Source organism: Colletotrichum aenigma (genome assembly GCF_013390185.1).
Source record: "Colletotrichum aenigma strain Cg56 chromosome Unknown KSG_Cg56_contig09, whole genome shotgun sequence".
In the NCBI taxonomy this organism is placed as follows: Eukaryota; Fungi; Ascomycota; class Sordariomycetes; order Glomerellales; family Glomerellaceae; genus Colletotrichum; species Colletotrichum aenigma.
The window spans coordinates 752,309-774,509 of record NW_023500915.1 but is presented as its reverse complement, the minus strand read 5'-3'; the positions used below and the strand labels follow the sequence as shown (position 1 = coordinate 774,509).

General features: G+C 56.0%; 5 protein-coding genes across 5 annotated transcripts; all 5 read right to left on the bottom strand.

Annotated features, from left to right (window-relative positions):
- Nucleotides 1–1,268: 1,268 nt before the first annotated feature.
- Nucleotides 1,269–5,363, bottom strand: CGCA056_v012942 (uncharacterized protein; the record flags this gene model as incomplete). The annotated part of the gene is made up of 2 exons (XM_037328186.1): nt 1,269–2,624; nt 2,676–5,363. The coding sequence occupies 2 exons, from the start codon at nt 5,361–5,363 to the stop codon at nt 1,269–1,271; spliced, it is 4,044 nt and encodes a 1,347-aa protein (XP_037173394.1).
- Nucleotides 5,364–14,025: 8,662 nt separating this feature from the next.
- Nucleotides 14,026–14,487, bottom strand: CGCA056_v012941 (uncharacterized protein; the record flags this gene model as incomplete). The annotated part of the gene is made up of 1 exon (XM_037328185.1): nt 14,026–14,487. One exon carries the CDS (start codon nt 14,485–14,487, stop codon nt 14,026–14,028), a length of 462 nt encoding a protein of 153 aa, XP_037173060.1.
- A 794-nt stretch (nt 14,488–15,281) lies between these two features.
- On the bottom strand, nt 15,282–16,345 carry mdmC (O-methyltransferase MdmC; the record flags this gene model as incomplete). The annotated part of the gene is made up of 3 exons (XM_037328184.1): nt 15,282–15,642; nt 15,716–15,893; nt 16,132–16,345. The coding sequence occupies 3 exons, from the start codon at nt 16,343–16,345 to the stop codon at nt 15,282–15,284; spliced, it is 753 nt and encodes a 250-aa protein (XP_037173061.1).
- A 1,529-nt stretch (nt 16,346–17,874) lies between these two features.
- CGCA056_v012939 (uncharacterized protein) lies at nt 17,875–19,596 on the bottom strand (the record flags this gene model as incomplete). The annotated part of the gene is made up of 1 exon (XM_037328183.1): nt 17,875–19,596. One exon carries the CDS (start codon nt 19,594–19,596, stop codon nt 17,875–17,877), a length of 1,722 nt encoding a protein of 573 aa, XP_037173591.1.
- A 1,018-nt stretch (nt 19,597–20,614) lies between these two features.
- ORM1 lies at nt 20,615–21,326 on the bottom strand (the record flags this gene model as incomplete). The annotated part of the gene is made up of 3 exons (XM_037328182.1): nt 20,615–20,662; nt 20,718–21,076; nt 21,191–21,326. The coding sequence occupies 3 exons, from the start codon at nt 21,324–21,326 to the stop codon at nt 20,615–20,617; spliced, it is 543 nt and encodes a 180-aa protein (XP_037172562.1).
- Between the last annotated feature and the right edge of the window lie 875 nt (nt 21,327–22,201).

Genomic DNA, 22,201 nt, shown 5'->3' with positions numbered 1-22,201 from the left:
CACTTCTCGATGTCGAAGATGACATGAGGCTCGGGCACTGGCTGTGTCCCGCATTATCACCTAAACCAAGATGCCTTCAAACCCACCATCCTCTGCGTCCTGAGTGAGACACTTACTCCGGAGAAGGCCTCTTTTATATCAACCTCTTGTCCATTCATATCGCCTCGCAACAAGCATTGAATAGAACTCTACCCCCAGGATTTCTGCTTTAAAATAACCCCGCCCATCTTTCAAATGCAAGTTAGAGTACAAATTGACTTTCACAGACTGAGAATGGTATGAATGCCAGGGAGGCCTCTACCCATCAAGGCCAGAGAGCTGACACCGATCATACGCACCATATGCTAAACACACACATTCACACCTACACATGGTCCTTCTCCATCGTCTCTAATTCCTCCGTATCCCCTTCTCATTCGCTGGAGTATTACCCTTCGACGTTCGACATACCACTTCTCAACAATACACCCCGCAGAAGAATCACCTCCACTTATGTCTGCCATGTCCCTCAAGCGTCGTCCTGGATACCTTGTCATTCGCTGATCGAGCCATCCAAGTCGCCAACGTCAACATCATATAAATAAGTACAGCTAGAACCGCGGTATACCCCAACCATGCTCAGGGTACCTCGCGAAACTACCTCTCGCAAGCGGGAATCACGGCGTGCTCATCATGTCACGCCGTCCATCTACTGGCACTGACTTGCTTCTCACTGGGCGGGGAACATGCACGGCGTTAAAGCACCAAGCAAGAGTCGTATTGCAATCTTGACCGTGCACGGAACCATGGAGCACGACGTAAGTAACTGGGATGGGTTTTATTTGTCTCGCCTGCCTTTGTGGCGCCTCAAAATGTATCCGAACAGGGCTATTCCTCTGTCCGGATCTCGATATCTGTAAAAAGCCATTTTTCCATCCCCATGCCATTATTCAAAAATAGAAAACGATGCAGATAGCCATCTGCAAATCCTTGGTCAAGGTCGCAAAAGAAGAGAAACATGATTCTCGCCCGTCTGGTCGGGCAAGGTGGTATCAAAGCATTGATGCAAAATCAGGCATTCAACGCGAGAGAGTAGTAGACATGGTGCTGAGGGCTGCGGCGTTTGTACCGACAGATCCCATCTGGTAGGAAACATGACCGGGGAAACAGGTGGTTTTCAAACGATAGTTCAACAGGAAAGAGCAGGGGGTACATGGTTTGTTCATAGGCGACGGAGAGATCATGAGGTTCGTTCATGTCGTGGCCCCGCGAGGGCGATGCTTGGGCAACTAGGCCAAGCTCGACTTCTTGCGCCGACCAAACATCTTGGAGAAGCCACCGCCGCTGCTTTGCTGCTCAGCGGGAGGGCTGAAGCGGGCTGGCTGCGCCTGTGGTGGGGGCTCGGCGTTGCGGAGGAATGAAGCCAGGTCGCTGGTGCGGCTCGTGGCAGAGACTGCCTCCCTTGGTTCGAACTTCTTCATTGGCACGCGTCCGGCAGAGGAATGCATGGTGGGCCGGTTTGCAGTGGCGTCACCAGCGCCGTACTTGTCTTGGCCGGAAGACATGTTAACCTGAATCGGAACATGGCCGTTTCCGGCAGCTCCAGCACGGCTATTCAGCGAACGGCTGTCAATCTTGGGTGGCTTCGCAGTCGATCCAGCGTTGCTGTCCTTCCTTGAAAATCGCCCGATAAGGCTGGGAGCGCTGGCCTTTCGCTTGATGTTCTGTGGCATGACAGGAGCGGCGGGCTCAGGTGGTGGCTGATAGTTTTTGAGGAAGTCCGCCAAGCTTTCCTCCTTCTTGGGAGGAGGTCGAACGGCTTGGGCGTAATCTTCCTCGTCTTCGTCGCTCAAGTCAATAGCGTAGGGGTCACGCACGCGTCGTCTGGTGCGCTTCGGCATCATGTCGTCTTCGTCGAAGGTGTTGGCGCTGGGGCGGTTCTTGAGGAGCGCACTTTGCGAGTTGATCGACGATTGGACGGAGGGCATCGTGATGTCCGTCACGTTGGTCGATGCCCGGCTGTACCGAATGTCTGGCAGGCTGGCATCGACAGCTTTACCGCCAACGGCACCTGACATCTGGTCAGAATCCATAGTGGTGCGAAACGGAGCAACAGTGCGTGGAATACGAGGATTGTTAGCGCTGGGAGGTCCTCGCCGAATGAAATCGATGAGGTCGGAATTGTCCTCTCGATTGTCGACGGCAGCGTCGCGTGCCTGAAGGCGGGGTCGGTTGGTCGATGACGAGATGCGTCTCGAGTCAAGGCTGTGCTTCACAGGCGGCGGCGGGCCGCTCATGTTGCGTAGCGGTGCAGGTCCGTTGTCAGCAGTCGGGCCGGTCGACCGAATGAAGTCTGCGAAGTCGTTCATGGACGTATCGCGAGGGATTCGAGCATCTCTAGCCATTGGGCCGTTCGTTCTCGATCTGGTCAATGTGGTGCTTGGAGGTGCTTTGGGAACAAAGCCTTTGGGTTTGGACTCGACAGGATGAGAGTTTAAACCTGTTGCACGACTGACGGACATAGTTCTTCTGATGTCAGCGCCGGAAACGGATCTGTTCCGTTCACCACCCATTGCCGTCCGAGCATCCTCGCTTCGTCTCGACTTAGCACCCACGGCAGGGCTTGCAGTGCGCGCCCGATTGTTCTGATTGGCTGTTAGTAACGTGATTGAAATATAGGAGAGGCTTAAACTCACGTCCATATCACGCATGCTTTCCGGAGTAAGCGTGAATTGAATTGTTTGATCGCTCTGGATGAGTTCCTCGAAATTCCGCGCCAGATTGTCGGCACGACCCGAGGCCTTGCTGTCCTCGGATGTTCGAACCGCTCTAATCTTGCCAGTGCTTGAAGAGCCCGATGAACCAGATGTGCGAAGCTGTCTAGGGCGTTCGGGGGAATCACGCCCAGCAGTTCGCTCCACCGAGACAACACCAATGCTTGCCGCTGGCGAGTGTGTGCCTTGGCGACCGGTGCCGCGGTCGGGAAGAGTTGGCGTGGCCTGGGATCGATTGCGCGGTGAAGGCACGCGCTCCTCCACGAATGGGCCAGTGGTGCTCGTGTTGCTGATGATGGTAACCTTGGTCGCAGATTGGCTGTGTTGGTGACGAGACGGCTGCTGTTTGGCCGGGTTGAAGATTGCCTGTGAAGCCCTAATTTCAGGAGTGCCAGCCTTAGGCGTCGGTGTTGATGCTGGCGACGGAGCAGTTGCAACTGTCCTGGACTTATCCTGGCGTGTAGGACGGGCTTGGGCGTCCTCCTCAGCTTCCAGAATGGACTCGTTCGTGTTTTGCCTGCGAGACAATTTCTCAATAGGAGAACGTGTGCGCGGGGTTGATGCAGACGAGCGGATAATGGTGTCAACCTCTACCGGTTTTGGCTTTCGCTTCTCTTCCACGATGGGTGGCGTGACACGAGAGACACTGCTTGCGCGCGACAGATTGGCTGTTTGAGAGCGATCGGAAGCATCGACCGAAGGCGTGCGCGACCCTCCTACGGGACTCTTGGGACCACGAACGTCAATGACACGAGCTGAAGGCGTTCTCTTGAGCCCCATCATAGGGGCCACAACGACAGCTTTCCCAGACTCGGAGACGCTCGGAGAGCTGCGGCCGGCAACCGACACCCTACTAGAAGTGCAGATCTCTGCCTCCTCTTCCAAATCGTCAATGTCACCAGTCTCATCCTGTGCCGGGGCGGGGTTTGCCTTCACCGCCGTCTGCGTGGCTGCAGGAGTGGCATCTACCGCAGGGATGGCTGCTGCTGCTACTGCAGTCGCTACTGTTGCTGCCGCTGCGACGGAGGCGACATTTTGCGAACTGCGATTAGGGTTCCGGGGTTTGACTTCAGGAATCTGCTCTGGCGTCGGCTCAGGCTTTGCCCTCTCAGACTCCTGGTTCTCCGCACTTGTCTCGGGGACTTTCGCCGCCTGGTCCACGGGTGTGGCTTCCGTCGAAATCTCTTCAGTAGAGATCTCCTTGGTGGCGGAGTCGACAGAATCCTCATCTTCGCCGACCAACTTGGTTGGAATACGTTCGACCTTGGCGCGTTTGAGAACAGGTGAGGTGTAAGGCGAGGGCGAAGGGGTTGGCAGCGAGTTTGAGCGCTTGCGGCCGGAAGGAGCGGTTGGGGTATGAGGTTGAGACATTGTGGGGGTGGGCAGGTCGTTGCTGGGCTGGGACGTAAAGATCATCAGACTTTTCGGGCGCTGCGCCGAAGGCTCCTCCTCCTCGTTGTCGGACGCCTCATCATCGCTGTACGAGGCTAGACCAGGAACTTCGATTTCGTCGATGTCGCGGTCACCAATCGGTAGGGGAATGGCCGATGCCTTGACGAATTCCTCGACGCGGTCGAGTTCAGGTTCCTCTTTCGTCGCTTCTTGGATCCCGAGACCGTTGGCTGGCATGTTCTCGGCCGCGCTGGTTTGCCTAAAGTGGCTGGAAGGCTTGCGCGAAAACGGACGCCCATCCAAAGCTGGAGAGCGTATTCTCTTCTTCCAAGAGCGCCAAAGCCTACCCAGAGTCCTATCGAGAGCAACGCGCTCCATGTCCAACTCCTCAACCACAATCCTGTCAGCGACGTCGGCCATTTTCGCTCCCTCCGTGGGACCCTTCTCGAATTTCGCTCGAAGTCGGTGATACGCCGCCTGGCCTGCAATGACCAGTGCTTGCTCGCCCATGTACTCAAGAATGGAAGTTAGGAAAATGGCGACCGCGGGAGAGATGACCTCCGGGCCACGTTCGTCCGCGCCGGGCTTGAGGTTCTCCTGTTCCATGTAGTAGTCTTCATCCTCCTCTTCCATGTCGCCAAGCGAGGAGTAAACCATGCACCTCAGTCGAGTGCGCTTCCAGACGAGCTCGAGATCCCAGTCCTTGGGGGACGAGCTTGCGCCTGGCGGCTGAACGAAGTCATCCTCGTCTCCACCACCCAGGTATTCGCGCAACTCTTCGTCGGCCTGGTTGATGGCATCTTTGGCGAGTTTCGGCTTGAGAACTTCGGAGACTGCTGGCCTCAAGGCGGAGAGAGTCGTTGCGCGGGAGGCGGACAGAAAGTTGAAGAGTAGCTGGTCGAGAAAGCTGTTGACGAGTTGCAGGGCAGCCGTGGAGACGAGGGCGGTCTCTCCGGCGGGCTCGATTCCATGCTGGTCGTACCAAGTATCGGCATGACTATCGTGATCGTTGGTGACAATCTGAGAAGCGGCCGACGCGGCAATGAAGGCGGGCTCGGGTGTGACGGAGAGGGGAGGAGACATCAGTCCAACGCTCATGACTGTGGAAGGGCGATCGCTCGATATGCTCTGGGTGCGCGACCTCGTCTGGAAGGAGGGCGATGGAAAAGCAGAGGGTGACCTCGACGGGGTGGTCGAGTCAGCGCCTGAGGAAGCCATGTTTGCTGGTGGGTGGGATCTATAAGTTGAGAAAACCAGCACAGCAGGTCTCCCGGGGTCCCGTGAGACCACAGGAGATTAGATTGAGGCGACACAAATATTGGCGATGGGCGTTGTCTCGCAAGCGGGTGTTCCTGGGCCTATCAGGGGTAGCGGCTGAGGCGGTGTTGACGGCAGGTGTTTGCAAATATTACAGAATTGCTTATGTGGGAAGGACGGCTGGGAAGTATGACGGATGGCTGCGTGATGCTAATTGTTAGCGGACTTGTAATTTTTATTAATCCAACAAGCAGCAGCGATTGCAGAGCTGAAACACTTGGTCCAGGGCCGCATGGCAGTGAAGGACCTGCGTGTGATCCACTTGGGGGGGTTGAGGCAGAGATTCATGCGTGGTAACCACGTCTTGCAGAACCAGTGCCACTGCGGGGAGCACTGGGCTGGAGAAGGCAACGGAGAGCGGGCGAATTGGCTGAAAGTAGGCGCAAGAGAGACGATCAACCCGAGGTGATGGTGGACATGTTAGACGAGGCGTGCGCGGGCGCGGCAGGCAGAAAGTCTGGTTGCGGTCCGAGAGACGACAAAAGGCGTGGGATTTGGTTTCGCGAGTACGGGAACCAAACGAACGGGTGACTACGTGTCGAAGCGCAGACACGCGAACATGGGGGGAGGTTGACTTCGGGGACGCAGTACAGTATCCGTCGTATTCAACTTTTTTCCCTTTCGAATCCTCCTTTTCTCTCCTTGCTGACCGGGAGATGGCGGCGAGTCGTGACCGATGGTAGGGCCGGGTGTGGATGATGGGACAACCTGGCAGCAGCAAACACACGTACCTGGATGAGCGCGGTGATGACCGGGAAAGCAGTATTGGTTGTGATGGTATAGTAGACGGAAGAAGATGCGCCGGTGCAAGTTCGGTTGGTGAATCAAGTGGTTGTGATGGCGGTGATACAGAGCAGAAGTGGTAAGACGAACGATGGTTGGGTTGCGGCCAGCGGCGGACACAGGTCGGGAAATGGTTGGAAGGGAAGTAATGGACGACGAGTATGGAGAGAGAGATGGCGATGAAGCTGTGAGATGTTTACGGAGAGAAGGGGAATAAGATGAGAGAGCGAGCGAGCGAGGGCGAAGAAGGACCAGGTAAAGGGTTGTGAAAGAATAATGTCGAGGAAGGCAATGAGCAGCAAATGAGCAAGCAGCTTAGTTAGAGCGTAGGTACGACGAATAGAGCTCTCGAAAGAAGCTGATGCGCTTGCACACGGGCGCAGGAGCCACCAAAGACGACAAAAAAGCCAAAGAAAACGGACGACGAGTGGTCTCGAGGAAGCCCGGCAGCGGCCAGGACGAAACGGGAAGCCTAGTTGCTTAGTGTCAAAGGTATTTTTTGTGCAGCGTCCGTCTTTGAGATGGCGCAGAGTGCGGGATTAGTGCATCTACTTAGTAAAGTGACATAAGGGACCCTCCCAAGCCTGCTCTGTACGAGACACTAGCCCACCAACTCTCCCGCGTTCTGGCTCTGGTTCTGGGAGGAGGATGAGGAGGAAGAGGAGGATGGGCGTGAGTGAGTGGCTCCGTGGTGTGGTCCGTGGAAGGGGTGGTGGGTGGATGGCGATGGGCCAGGATATCCACCATTCAGGTACCAGCCCGGATGTACGTAGTACATGCATGCAGATGGAGCAAAATGTGGCATGCAAAGGTCCAGGGGACAACACACACACACTCTCACACGCACGCAAGAGTTGGAGCAGCAGGTCGGGTCCCGTCATGGCCTTGGGAAACCCGTAAAACCCAGGGACCACCTCGACTTAGGTGAGGTGTGTTGCTTGCATTCGGCCGACGTTTAGGATGGTGGGGCCATGCAGCACGAGAAGGAGACGAAGAAGAAGAAGCAGCAGGAGCAGGAGCAGAAGCAAAGGAAGAAGCTTGGGGACCAGGTACCTCAGACACGCACCTGCGGATAGAGTGTGAGCTGCCCACGGGCAGAAGGTACGCAGTACTACTGACAGCCACAGGTGCAGGCTCAGCTGGTGCACTGTGACCTCGTCACTGGGACTGAGCAAGATTCAAGACAGGAACGGACAGTGGAGGCCATCGGCCCTGGGAGCGCGAATTCCGCGCCCGTCGTCTCCAGCACGGTGGGATGGTTTCGGTGGCTGTCTGCCCATTGCCCACTGTCAACCCCCTGGCAGTGTGGAGGACGGACAGGATGACAAGAGCAACGCTTCCCAGCAGGCAGAAAAATAAAAAGTCGCGACGAAAGAAAATCGCAAACTCAAAGTCGTGAGAGGTTCATAACTGGCAGTATTGAGTTTTGTCGTCATGCAACCACTGCCGCCAGCGTCTCGCAGTACGTCAGTGTTCACTCCTTGGACAGTTGATCCAGAGTTAGCTTCTCAGTTCATTGCCGTTGGGCCTAACGCGACAGACAATCTTCACTATTCACACTATTCGCTCAAGAGCAAATTCACAAACCCCGGGTCCCTGTCATAGCGATCAAGCCCCCCGTGGTGACCCCCTTTTTTGATGTTCCTGGTAGATGAAAGGATGGATCAGCGACCCGTTGACGACGAAACAACGGCTTCCAGACGGGTATCGGAATTCCTGTCTCGAGTTGCTGCCAGTTGCAATGCCCAATCGTCGGTCGGTTGTCGACTGAACACAAATCGCGACTACTCCGAAGCTGGGTTCACCTGTACGGAGGAGACACGGCCACTTTCCAGCCCACCTCACCTTACCTGGCCGAAAGCGAGCAGCATCCAATACTTGTAGGTAGACCAGGTACGTAAATCGAATCGAATCGCATCAGTGCCGTGGCCATGCTGCTCCTGGTCTCCTCGTGGCGGAAAGGGGAAAGAGAATAATATGGGAAAAGTCTCCGACTGCGAAAAGCCGGACGAATCGGCAGAAAGTGACCTCACATCGTCTGGTTCATCATGGGCCAGGATCCAGATGCGAGGTTGCAAACAGAGTGGAGGCTGGTTAATTAGACGTGAAGGGACCCTGACCCTGGACCACGGCCCATGCCTGGCTCTTCCTGGGCATGCGACCTTGCCAGAAGACACCCCTGTCCAGCCTGGTCTGGCAAGTGGTCAAGAGCTTCCACCGACCCTTGCCTGCGACCACCCACGTCTTCCGTCCAGACCGCTGGGGGAGGCGCGGGCGGCGGGAGGCTGCCCAGACTCCTCTAAAGACTCTCCCAGAGAGACCCAGACTTCAAACCCCCAGGGCTCTCTGCCCATATCGACCGCGATGTTCAGGAGATTTTGCGCCGGGGAAGATTCCGACTGTTCAACAAAATCTGGGGCAAATCAATAGTTCAAACCCAGTCTGGTCCGGTCTGGTGCGGTTTCTGGTTCATTAATATTGTCAATCACAAACAATATGATCCGTCTTATAACATCGATGTTGAGCTGGCAGGTGGTATCGGAGGCAGTTACAGAAACAGAGCAACTGCCAAATGGTACGAATAGTGGTACTTTCCACGCTCCAACCAGAAGGAAAGTGCTGGTGGCAGGTGCTGCACTGCACTTGCCTTCCATTGACTTGCAGAGGTCCCCACAGCCACATGCGACGCCTCTTGGCGGAACACAGTACAAACATTTTGCGACGCCCCGCAGATGAAACACTGTGTACTCACCTAGCTCCCGTCGTCATTGAAGCATGGAAGAAGCCTCGAAAGCGCTTTCGGTTTCCACCCCCGCCAAATCGTTTGAACAAAGAGCGGGAAGCCATCGTCGCCAGCTCTCGACGGAAAGCTAAATTTGTCGACCATGAGACGTTGCTTCTTGTCGACATCAAAGGGAAACGGTTAGCCCCCTTCCATGTCTGATCATCAACAGATGCCACAGACACAGTCCGTCGTTTGCCCGTCGAAACGGCACCCGCTGCTTTTCTTTCAACGTCCCGAGACATCAATTCGATTGAAACTCAAGCAACTCGCATGACACAATCACTTGTGCCAGCTGGCCCAGCTTCCGCCTCTCTCCGATATCATGCCACCTCATGAGCTGGTTCGTTTCTTCTTCGTGCCCAAAGAATGCAAAAGGAACAATACGGCCTTGGATTCATCTCCTCTCTAGCCCGCCTCGCCTCCACCCGCCGCTACTCTCATGTCTGGAGAAAAAGAAACAACGCAGCCCATCAGATGCCACAATGCCGACGGCCTCTTTTCGCCCGCAGACGTCCTAGATTGCGTCAGGTCAGTTTTTGCAATATCCGTACATATGCGATTCAGAGTTGGACAGCCCAGCAAACGGGTCGCGCATATTGCGATCATGCTTGCTCAAAGTACCCAGCATCTCAACACACACAGTGCAACCGTCACATCGTCTTGCACTCTGCGACGTCCCATCGTGCTCCTGAGATATGCTCCTGCAGTTTTGGACGAAGCATAAGCATCTCGGTTGGCACGCTGTCCCTCGTCTACCCGTTCCGCGGCCTCAATCAGGAAAACTGAGCCTACTGATCCCAGACTTCGGGACTCAATTCTCAATAAGCCTAACTTCCAAGTCTGCGAATGCCAGTCTTGTCAGGAACAGCCCCGCCGTCCTGCATCTGTCCAAGAGACTTGCCGGAGCAACGAAACGAAACGAGCGGACACAGCCGGTTTGCTGCGCATTCCCGACGGAGACTCGGTCCTCAGACCTCTTCATCAACGCTGAACATCGGTTGAAAGCCAAGACCAAAGCAAGGATGACATCTTCCGAGATTGTCGCATCCGAGGCGACGGTGACCCAATTCCCAGAGCTGTCGCTCCACTTTCCGCCGTCGACGGCCGATAGCACGCCGTGCACACGCCGCGCTCACCCAGACTTTGGTGATGCCAGGCATTCATGGGACGGAACTTACCAAGCATCAGAGTGCCATCAGAGTATCCGCGTCCGAGCACGTTCCCAGCTTTGCGGGGATCGCCAAAACATCACCAGGCTGCGCACCAATATTGATTTCCGTCTGCTGTCAGATTCTCAACCTGCAACGTCGTTCTGTCGCACAGACTGAGAACGCTCTGAGCAACGCCGATGCACTCGTCAATCTGGCTCTCCAACGGGTATCCGTACGTCGTTGGCGAACAGGCGTTGGCAAGCCCTGGGCAACAACTCAACACTGCACTCTTCCATGCTCGAGCTGACGCAAGCTGCCAGACAACACAGCATACAGATGTCTGAAGCCTTGAGAACCAAACGGCTCAGCCAGTCACATTGCCGCGCGATGAGGTTCTGAGACTCCCCATCGCTAGACTCCCCGCCAGCGAGGGCCACAGCAATCAATCTGTTGGCGTAGTGTCCTCGCCCCAGAAATCTCCACTCCAGTCGAATGGAATGATCTGGCGGGGCTAAAGAGGCGACCGGTCGGACCCCCAGACTCTCCAGAACCTCGTTTGTCATTAAACTTTGGGTCGTTCACCACCAAACGTCCCGTCAGCGAGATGACGATTTCCTGCCTCCGCCTCAGTACACGGAGCTGCTCTGACGCGAAATCCACGTCTCCTTCAGGCATGGCTTGCTGTGCTCGCTCTGCGGCTTTCCCGCCAACACCGGGCTGTCTTGGGCCGAAGACTTAGGTTGCGCCAGCTCTCTTTCGGGTCGGCTAGGGGGCGCACAAGCCGTCTTGCTATTCGGCGATCCATCCCATGTGTGCGCCTCTGCCAACGACGGTGCCTGGTGTTTTAACATCGGGGGCGCACGTCTACATGGCCCAAGTGCCAGCCAGCTTCCGCGAGTCGATAACTCATAGAGCTGTCGTTCTGCTGCCGCCGCCGGTGGGACAGCAGGCGCCTCTCTGCATTTTCTCATTCGAGCGCCCGGGCGGCACACGGCGGGAGGAGGGCATTGAGGCTTGATCTCATACAGGGGCTTGATCAGCTCATTTAGAACGAATCCCTCATGTAGACCGAGCAGTCGCTTCATCTTCAGGTTCAAGGCTCCGGCTGACACACTCTGGAGTCCCTGAACCGCGCCGTCGGCTTTGTGTACCTCGTCTGATGATCAAGAGAACTTGGTTCCGTCTTCTGGTCTGAAGATAGTCGGCTTCCCACGTTCCTGTCCTCATGGCATATCGCGCTCGCTTGATGATGACGAGGTTGGCGCCGCCATTGCTTTTTCCAGCAGATCCTGTCCTTCCGTCAGGTCTTCGTCGCACGCCGCGGATGTTAAATCATTGGGATGTGATAGGGCTGGCTGTGGGACCTCAAAGTCTGGAACTGGGCGCTTTCATCTGGCCAACTGGATTGCAAAGACTCGCTGCTTGTTTGCGACAGACTCTCCTAGCGGCTCCGGAGCATGCGCCGCGGTGATAAACGACGGGATGCAGACTCAGATCCCAGCCCGATGGAGAGCAGTGTCTCAACGCGATCAGCATCCATTGGTCCGTGTCCAAGGAAATATTTTCGACGGCTTTTCATGTAGATCGGCAATTGGCAAGAGCAACATGCCGCAGCATCGCCGAGAAAACAGGGCATGAAAGCCACCAAAGCCATGCTGCCATGCACCCTCGGACGACGACGTATGGTGGCAGAAATACGACGCCGAATGATGTTTGCTGCGGCATAGGGGTGTCGGCAAACACGCACCCTGGCCATATATTCGGTCAATCCATGTCGTCGACGCACATTTCAAGCAAACAAACAGTCAAGCCATGCCAAAGCATGCGTCTCGGTCAAGGAACGTCTGGCAGGCAGACAACCGCGGCTCATCCTACCTGATTGTTCCCTCGGAATGGCGTTGCTTCCCGTAAATGGTGCAAACGTCGGAATGCCGGACCCATTGCAAACGCTGGTAGTGTTTGTCTTGAGCGGCGTGGACTCTCCGCGATCGTGCCCATCTGCAAGAGAATTCCTTGGGACAGGAAGTCCAAGACCATCATACTGTCCCCAGAAGCAACCTGTGCCGCATTCCTGAGGTCACCATCCGGCCCGAAGTGAGGGATGTCCTTGGGAGCCAGAACACACAAAGCAGACTACAGACAAAGAGGTTCCGCGACAACGGTACCGGCTTGTTCCCGCCTTCGCGAATCGATATTTTCCCCTGATAAGCTTGATGAAGTATCGATGCAGAAGTGTCCTTTGTTCAACCCAAGCTACGCCTGCCCCCTCGTCGAAACATACGCGTTCTCACAACGAAGACGGGGCTTCTCTGACCTTCATCTCGGCCATATTCCACCCTCGTGTGCCCCCACCCAATCGCTTGGTGCATTAGAGAGAAATACTGCTCTCACTGGGTTGACAGACAACCGTCAAGGCTGAGGCCAACGCGGGGGGCAGTGGAGTATGCGAGATCACTTGCGTCTTCTCAGCTTCATCTGTCAAACTAGGAATCAATAGTGCCGTCTTTTCCAGCGCTCTGGGCCACTTGAGCAACATCAACATCCACAGTATCCCTCACCATTGGCCGTCGGGACTCACACTTCAGAGTCTCTTCCGTCGAGCCGTCTTCACGCTGTGCTCTCTTGGACCGAAAATCACTGCCTGTTTTTGCTCTTGGAACGGACAGGTACCTCGCCCGGCTTCCCAAATATCGTGACACAAACCGCTACCTTGGCTAATGTAACCTTTTTGAAGAGAATATGGGTGTCCGATTATGTTCCGGCCCCCAGCCGTGCGCGACCATGCCCTCAGACATGCACGATTAACCCGCACTTTGCATTGGCGCTCCTCACTTGACAACGGTGAGGCCTCGGGCAAGTTTGTTTGAGGCTCCCAACCCGTCTTCGCCCTTTGCCCGATCTATCCCTATCCTCCGGATCTGTCTCTTGTCTCGAACCTCCGGCTGGTGCGTGCGCCGCTGACAGTTGGGCCCTCCAATTTACACATTCGACAAGCGCCAAGAGCAGACTGCGTCGTTGGCCCGATCTTTGTGGGCGGCGGCCAAGTCAGCCACGAGCAAACAAGCGTTCCTTTCTGGATTCTTGCATCAAACACCATCACTCGGTGTGACAAAGATTTGCGAAGCGAAGGCGATGATTTACCTTGCATATGCTAGGTTTACGCGACATGCAATGGCAGGGCGGCGGTCCGCCTTGTTCTAATCCGTTTCTCTGCCGTCTGGAAGAGCAGCGGCTGCATTCGAAATGCACGACCAACTTTACGATTTACCAAAAGCCAATACACATGAGAAAACAAACTCGCCATGTCACAGCGTATGCATCACGCTAACCTCGCAGCCGCAGCGAGAGCGCGGTGCACGGCACGTCGTCGATTTTGGCTCGCCAGCATCCAGCTGCCCTGAAACGAGAGCATCCTTGGTTCCGTTGTCGTGTGTGTACGTGGCGGCGGTGGAACCGCGCCGGTGAAAACGAGCGAGCCTGCGGGCTGGCTTCCTGCAGCTTTTACTAGACTTAGAGGGGGAGGCCTAGGAGGATCACTGCCTTCTGCGTGGTACGAATGTTTGTTCTAGATGTTCTGCGTTTGTTCCTGTGCATGCGCTTCGGCTGCGTGCTTTTTCTATGGGTATCATTGTCATAGCTCACTCTCCGCGGGAAGTATCCCTCGTCTGCGCGTCCAACGTTTGAGGGAGGTCGAGGCGGGGGGGAAGTCCAGCGGTTCTGGCCAAGATCTTGACTTGCTGTCGGGGGATTCTTACCTGTAAATCGCCGGCACCGCACCGACAATGATCCACTGACCGGGACGACATCCCGTATGCGAGCCCCGGTGTCACGGCCGAGCCGGTCCTCACTCCTGATGCCACGCCGTGCTATGCGTCTCGATGACCTCCTGCTGGACCTCATCCCCCGTTGACTCCTCGGCAACAACGTCGGGTTCACGCTTACCTTGCTGCCCCTCCTTACCTGTCTCATCCTCCATCTTCCCAACCCCATTCCCGTTCGAATTCGAATTCTCCACGGCCCGTCGAATCATCGCGCTAAGAAGGGTAAGCCTATCGCTGACAAGGTCACCGCCGCTCGGGGGAAGAGCGTCACGGACGGGGAGGAGACGCTCGAGTACCTGCTGCTGCCAGTCGCGCCGGCGGCACGGGAGGCACTTCCCCGGCCGGCGGAGGACGCCCTGGGCGTCGATGGCCGGGCAGACGGTGCCGGCGCCGGGGGTGGTTGTGGAGCGGGGGCAGAGCCAGGTGATGTGGTGGCCGGAGAAGCAGCTGCAGGCTGTGTAGTAGATGTTTTCGGCGGTGCACATTGCATCTGGGCCGGCCGAGGGGTTTGTGTGGTGGTTTCTTGGTGGTTTCTTGGTGCTGGGGTGTTAGTTGGCGTCTACTCAGAGGGCGGTGATGTTGTGGTCTCATCTTTGGGCTTCTTCTATAGAGGATGATGAGATGGAGAGTTGTTGGTGAAGACTGCGTTTCATTGTGTTGGGCGCTTTGTGTGGGATCACAATGGCTCTGTGTTGAACCGTGGGTGACATCGTCATTGTTTGAGAAGAAGTTTTGCCGTCAAAGGGAACGACAGAGATGGATGTATGAATGAGTCCTGTGTATGATGGGGGAGGTTGAGATGTTCACTGTGAAATGTGATGTGCCTCTTCATCCAGTCAACATGCGATTGAGAGTGTAATGCCTCGAGAATATCTCGAGACACTTCAATCGAGACCACGAGGGTGTAACAGCTCGGGCCGTGCCATGAACTTGTGCATTGTTCAGGAACAGGACGAATTGAACAATGGCCATGTACATACAAGGACTGTATTGGGCTTCAATAATCGGATCAACGAGGCTGAACAAGCCATTGTTACGGATGACTGAGAAACACGGCCTCTTGAATGCCTTTGGCAAGGGGGTACTCTGATTTACTTCGTCTCGTTCCATCCAGCATCCAAGTCACGAGAGTCTCAAGGTTGACATGAATCGTCACCATCACAAGCGACGAACCATCTTGCATTAGTCGCTACTCCCAGGGCAACACGTTTCCAAAGTCTAGAAACGTCATGTTCTACTCTAACCCGAGCCTCATTTCTATCATGATTATCCCCTTGATCTAGTCCACCAACCGCGCAAGGTGGACCCCGTCGTAAAGCGGCATCAACCAACTGTCCAGCCTCTCGTCCTCTCGCACCATGCGGTTGAACTCGCGCAGCTTCTCCACGTCCTCGCTCTTCCAGTACGCCGCCCGCTCCCCCTTCTCGCGCTGCACCCACGGGTTGCCGTCCGAGTCGTCCGCGACGATGCCGCGGCGCAGCACGTTGTCCGCGACGATCAGGCCGCCCGCGCGCAGCAGGCGCTTGCCCCCGGAGGCGGGCGAGGCGGAGAGGATCGTGTAGAGGTACGAGGGGTAGCCTGACTTTTGGGCGTCGATGAAGATTAGGTCGTAGGGCTCGTCGGGCTGGAGGGTCGGCAGGCTAAAGTCGACGTTGCGTTTAGTAACAGGGAAGAGTGGGAGAGAAAGGAAAGAAATGGAAAGGATGGACGTACGTCTGGAGGGCGTCGCCGACGATGACGGATGCGTTCTTGATACCGTTGGCGGCCCAGGCTTCCTGGGCTTTCTTTGCGTAGTTTGCGTCGAACTCGAGGCCCGTTACTGTGCCGTTGGGGCCGACGGCGTGGGACCAGACCATGCCGGAGTAGCCCACGTACACGCCGATTTCCAGGACTGAGACTTGTTAGTTGGTGTTCTTTATTCATTAAAGTCTAAGAAGAGCATCCTTCTCTGGCGAGAATTGTATGAGAATGAGAAAACGAAGCGATTTCGTCATCCAAGCAACCTCCCCCGTGACGAAATCAAGCAACATGAACGACGGAAACCAACAAACCAGACCAACAAGACACGTTCACAAGGAGCATCTCACTACTCTCACTTCCCTGTCCCGAGCAAAGTTGACAAAACTCACCTCGCTTAGCCCCAATCAACTTGGCGAGCCAGATGTGGTTCTGCGCCTGAAAGTTGCTGATCATGAGCATCGACGTCTCGGGCTGCGTGGTGTCGATGTGGTCATGGTACGCAACAATGTGCGCCGGTAGCGGCGTCGAGCTGCTCTCCGAGTACGCCGTCACGTTGCGCGAGACCTGCTCGTTGGGGTACAGGACCGAGACGGAGGACTTCATCTTGATGCGTGCTCGCGGACAATACCGTTTCTTCTTTGGACAAAGAGATTGAGGCTACGTAAGTGTGAGTGGTCATCCCAAAACGAGAGTGAGTATCTTGACCCGGCGCGTAGACAACTCACTCGATGTGCCGGGTATGTGATTACCCGGTATGTGATTACCCGAGTAAAGCAACAGCCACAGACAGACGGACAGATGGATGGACGTTAGCGAAGTTGAGAGATGACGAAGAAATGCCAACGGTAGCCAAGATGATGCTGATTTATATGTGATTCCTCACCACCTGACTAAAACCACACACATCACCTTCAACGTCAGAAACGCCGTCGACATGGGTATCCATTGTCCCTCACCTCAACCCGCCCACCTCCCCGCTCGGCGCGAGGTGCCGGTTCGGCGGGCTGGCACGCGACGCCGCTCATTGCCCCTCCCCCTCCCCCGCCTGCTTTCCCAGTTGCGCAATCACCCCGCCAAAACTTCTCACCTCTGCTTCCCACAACCAATCCAGACCTTTGCCGTGGTCGCTTCCCGAGCGCAGGACGGGATGCGCAGAGAACGAATCTAAACTGCAGACTAGCTGATTTGCCCGGTACCAATTGACGAACCAGATCTGCCCTGCCTCGGCCGACGATCGGCTCGGGGATTAGATGCTGCTGCCTCTGCCTGCAGATAGGGCGCGCGTGTATGGATGGAACGGCGTTTTCGGGAGTTCTTCATGACCTCCTATCCCGCCGTCTTCTCGAGACCACGCAAAAGACCGTGAGATCCGGTCTGATAATCAACGGGACTGCAGGCCAGAAAAGCTTCGTCTGCTCCCGCGTGGTTCTGACAGCGCCTTGCGCGCGGGAGCTTATCTTGCAGACGGGACCCGATTCTGCGTCACACACACTCGCGCACATACATGAATGGGCACGCTACTTGCACCTACGTCGCATGCATTCGACAGCACGGGTACATGTATCAAGGTTCGGAACACCGAAGATGAGACGGATGTTCCGCTGCTTGGTCTCTGCGCGGGCAGCCAGGTTTTTGGAGGGACGAAACTGTTAGACTTGCCGTTTCGGGAAGGAGGGGCAATTGCGAAGTTGTGTTACTCGAAACGGGCAAAAATCTACGGCTTGGACTTATACACCACTTTGCTGACAAAACTGTTTACTGCTGCGACATCAGTTCTGTCTCTTCATTGGCTTGTCGTATGATAAAGACACAAGTCAAGTGATCCATAAGGTTTGCTGAAAATTCAAAGTGTATTACCGCGAATCTACCTAGTTCCTCGTTCCATTACATACTCTATCCTATTCCCTTTCTCCTTCCCAAATTAGATTCCACCGCAAAACACATTCTCCTTTTCTTTTGTATTATATTATCAACCGGATGCGTACAGGTGTCCAATACCCCTTTTAAGATCCCAATGCCAGCAGCAAGAAGCTGAAGAAGATCTAGCGGCCTTTTTCAAGACCACTGAAACATTCCTTCCCTTCCTCCCATCGCCAACGGGGATTCACTGCTTCCAAAAGTTATGATAGCGCTTAGAAGAAGGCGAAGGCCATGGCGATAATGGCAGCCAGGGTGAAAGGAGCCTGGAGGCTGGAGCTGCCTGCGGTGGCGACCTTGCTGGGCTGGGCCGGGGGCTGGGCCGGGGGCTGGGCGGGAGGTTGAGCAGGAGGTTGAGCAGGAGGCTGAGCAGGAGGTTGAGCAGGAGGTTGAGCAGGCGGCTGAGCCGGGGGTTGAGCAGGAGGCTGCGCGGGCGGATGAGAAGGCTGCGTGGGAGGCTGCGACTGCGAGGGAGGCTGGGCAGGCGGTTGGGCAGGCGGCTGAGCGGGAGGCTGAGAAGGAGGTTGAGCGGGAGGCTGAGAAGGAGGTTGAGCGGGAGGCTGAGAAGGAGGTTGAGCGGGCGGCTGCGAGGGAGGTTGAGCCGGGGGTTGAGCGGGAGGCTGAGCGGGCGGCTGCGAGGGAGGTTGAGCCGGGGGTTGCGCGGGAGGTTGAGCCGGGGCGGTAGGCGGGCTGACCGGGGCCGTAGTGTTGGTGTACTTCTGCTTGCTGGGGCTGGTGGTCGGCGCCGGGGGAGCGGGAGTGCCCTGCTGCGAAGAGACGATGACAACCGGGGGCGGCAGGACGACGACCGGAGTGGTGGAGTGGTGCTTCTTGGCGGACGTGGTGACGGGCGGTGGTGAGATGTTGCTGTAGTAGGTCACCGTGGTGCAGGGCTTGGTGCCGTTCGCGGGGATGGTCGAGGTGATCTTCGTGTAGTGGATAACCTTCTCGGACGAAGAGGGGCAAGGGTTGGTCTTGGGCTTCATCGACGTAGTCTTGTGCTTGGAGGTGGTGCAGGGAGTCGTCGTCTTATGCTTGGAAGTGGTACACGGGGTAGTCTTGGGCTTAGATGTAGTGTAAGGAGTAGTGGTCTTGTGCTTAGACGTGGTGCAGGGAGTCGTCTTCAGCTTGGAAGTAGTGCATGGAGTGGTAGTCTTGGGCTTAGACGTAGTGCAAGGAGTGGTAGTCTTAGGCTTGGACGTAGTGCAAGGAGTTGTCTTTGGCTTGGAAGTGGTGCATGGAGTAGTCTTGGGCCTCGACGTGGTGCAGGGCGTTGTGGAGCGCTTGAGGGTAGTGCACGGAGTAGTCTTAGGCTTTAACGTGGTGCAGGGCGTTGTCGTGGGCTTCTTGGAAGTGGTGCAGGGCGTCGTCGTGGGCTTCTTCGATGTGGTGCAGGGCGTCGTAGTAGGCTTCTTCGATGTGGTGCAGGGCGTCGTAGTAGGCTTCTTCGATGTGGTGCAGGGCGTCGTAGTAGGCTTCTTCGATGTGGTGCAGGGCGTCGTAGTAGGCTTCTTCGATGTGGTGCAGGGCGTCGTAGTGGGCTTCTTCGACGTAGTGCAAGGAGTCGTCTTCGGCTTAGACGTGGTGCACGGGGTGGTGGTCCGGCGGCGGGTGGTGGAAGTGGTGCAGGGCTCTGTCACCTTGCGGGTGATGGTAAAGTGGCCCCTCGTGATGACCTCAGTCCTGGTCTTGGTGATGGGGTTGACGATGATGTCGGTCTTGGTGGTCGTGACCGGCTTCGGAGGAAGGACGACAACCGGGGGTGTGTCGACCGGAGGAGCGGGGAAGTCGTGCTTGGGCGGGCTCCAGGGAGCCGGGGGAGCGGGGAAGTCATGCGTGGGCGGGCGCCATGGAGCCGGGCCGGGGTTCGGAACAGGCATCTGGGCCCCGGCAAGCCCGGAGAGGACTGCCACAGCAGCAGCAACCGTCACCTTCATTTTCGAGAAGGAGGGCTAAGGAACTAGAAGAAAACGATTGTAAGTTGGTAACGATTGACTGAGTGAAAGGGTTCCCGCCTTCCCGTAATGTGAGCGAACGACTGATGGATGAGGAGAGAAGAGAGAAGAGAAAACCCTTGGATCTCCTTCAACCATCTTATACGGGGGCTCTCAGGGCAGATCGTCGGCTTGATGGTGTGCTGGCCTTGATGGCCAGTCGCTCAACTTGTTGAGAACGTCCAAGCCATTGCAGCCAACTCGAGTTGAGATGGGTTGAGACGCGCCGAGTCGGGTTGGCGTATTGAAGTTTATGCAATGAGCTCCTGATATCCTAACCATGTCCGTCGGAGAGGCGGCTTTTCGAAGTTTATGGCTGCAGGTAAAACTTTTCTCATGGCATTAAGAACCTCTTTGGCGGTCGTGGCTGGAGTAAAATCTCGGCGACGCTGCCAGAAGTTTTTTCATCACTCCATTGATCGGCGATGCTCCTTGGGCATTGGAGGCAATATTGCGACTTGTTGAATTCTTCACATGGGTCTCGATGAGCCTGTCTTCACCGATGGCGGACAATCCTGAATCTGTGCCTTAGTATTGATGAAAACGCTTGGGTACATTTGGTGGAGCCTCTATGTTCGGTTCTTTGCTGAGTCGGCCACCCCTCGCTTTTCGGATTGCGAAAGATCATGATTGCAGACCAGGACGCCGTATGTCGTGTCGTCATTTCTGCAACACACAGAGTGGATGATCTCTGCAAGCCGTCTGGTAGTTCTGACTCGAAACAATAAAAGTGGTGATTCTGGCACCTCGACCCGTCTCTCGACGAAGTCGAAATACTCCGTGTCCAGTGCTCTCAAAGCTCCCGTGCTTCCGCGCTGTTCCTCGACACTCATCCGTGTGTGTTCTCCGTTTCGTTCTCCGACCATGCTTCGCTATGTATGCCATCTCTCGACTCCAATCTTTTTTTGATTCGCGCGACAAATACACAATCCAGCCCCTAAACGCCATGTTGCCATGCAGCTCAATCGTCGGATTCACCAGAAAAGAGACCGAATCTCATCCGGTGGCTCTGTGTCTGATGTCAGCTTAGGGCATCCTTGCGGAAACAGTGAGAGGATACGTACGAAAGGCAGCTTGGGGATGACGACTCCAAGGACGGCCAGGAAATTGATGATGAAGTAGGCCAAGTCGTAATGGGTGTAGTGCGTGCTGAGGAGGAACAGCATGATAGGCACGCTAAGAAGGAACTTCTTTGCGGGGGTGTACTGAGCGCCGTCGTCAATCTGCTCCCACATGTTGAGGTTGTCAAAGGCTCCGCCATTGAACTCGAATGGCACGCCACGGACGTAGTGGAACATGATGTACGATCCGAACATGTAGGAGATGTTGGTCAGGGTCCATGACGTCTCCTGGGACACGCCAGGCATGATGTCGTAGAAGATCTTTAGGCAGAGAATGAGGACGAAGTGGATGGTCCAGGCACCTGATTGTGGTGGTGTTGTCAGTTTTTTTTGTGTCTCAATGGGGAGGGGAGGCACGCGACAAGCACGAAAGGGGGAAAAAGCTTCCTGCGGAGCGCTGCGCGGGGTTCTCTCACCTTTGGCATTGACCCAGTTCGCATTCAAATTGGGCACGACGGCCTGGTCACTTATTTGCTCGAGAGTCTCGGGCGGCTCGTAGTGGACTTGAAGAATGCTGCTAGATCTTCTTCTGCGGGCACCGGTATCCGCCATTGTTCTGTACGATCCGCTGCCACGTCGCGGAGGATTGGTGGCCGCGTCGTACGAGACGGTGCGAGAAATGAGAATTGGGGAAGACAGTTTGGCGGTGTTGAAGGGGTGTCGGGAGAGACGATCGGGTTATATTCGAATAGAAAGGGCGAAGGAGATGGAAGCGGGTAGTTCGGGATCGTCGTTCTTGGTCCAGATGATGCTGGAAGCTGGGTCGGCGATGGTGTGTGATGGATGGGATCCAATTTGCTCTAGAAGCCCCCTTGATGATGTCACGGGGTTCGGCGAGCAATTCGCGACGGATAAGGCGCGGTATTCTCGATAGTGGTGATGATGCGGGGGAATCGATGGGAGCGAGAGACGAAGAAGCAGTCGTCGAGACTGTAGACGGTGGAAGGGAGCGTTGAGCTGTAAATGTTGGGGACGGTGTCGTCGTAATTGGCTACTTGGCAATGGGATGAAGGAGAATTAGATATTCATAGCAGCGGATGGGACCTCAGGCCTGATGGGGACGATTGGGACAGGAGAGGAGGAGACTACTGGACCCCGACACGGACTCCAGCAAGTGTCCTCGCGGACGTGGAGGCACACAGGACACACACTGGACACACTGCAAGGGCAACCAGCGAGCACTTCCCAGCTTCGACCCACTCCGACCCCGGCAAGGCGAAGCAAGACACGACGAGATTGGTTCCGAGTGGACAAGCTGGGGCAGCAGCATCGACTAGCGAGCCACTGGGCCACCGCCAGCACTGTGGCCACCACTAGCCACTGGCGAGCGAGCAGCTGCTGCCAGCTCTGAGAACGAGCAGCTGCCAGCCCGCCCGCCCAGCCGACACGAGGAGCGGGCAGGTGAGCGGAGCGTGGAGCCCCAGTCG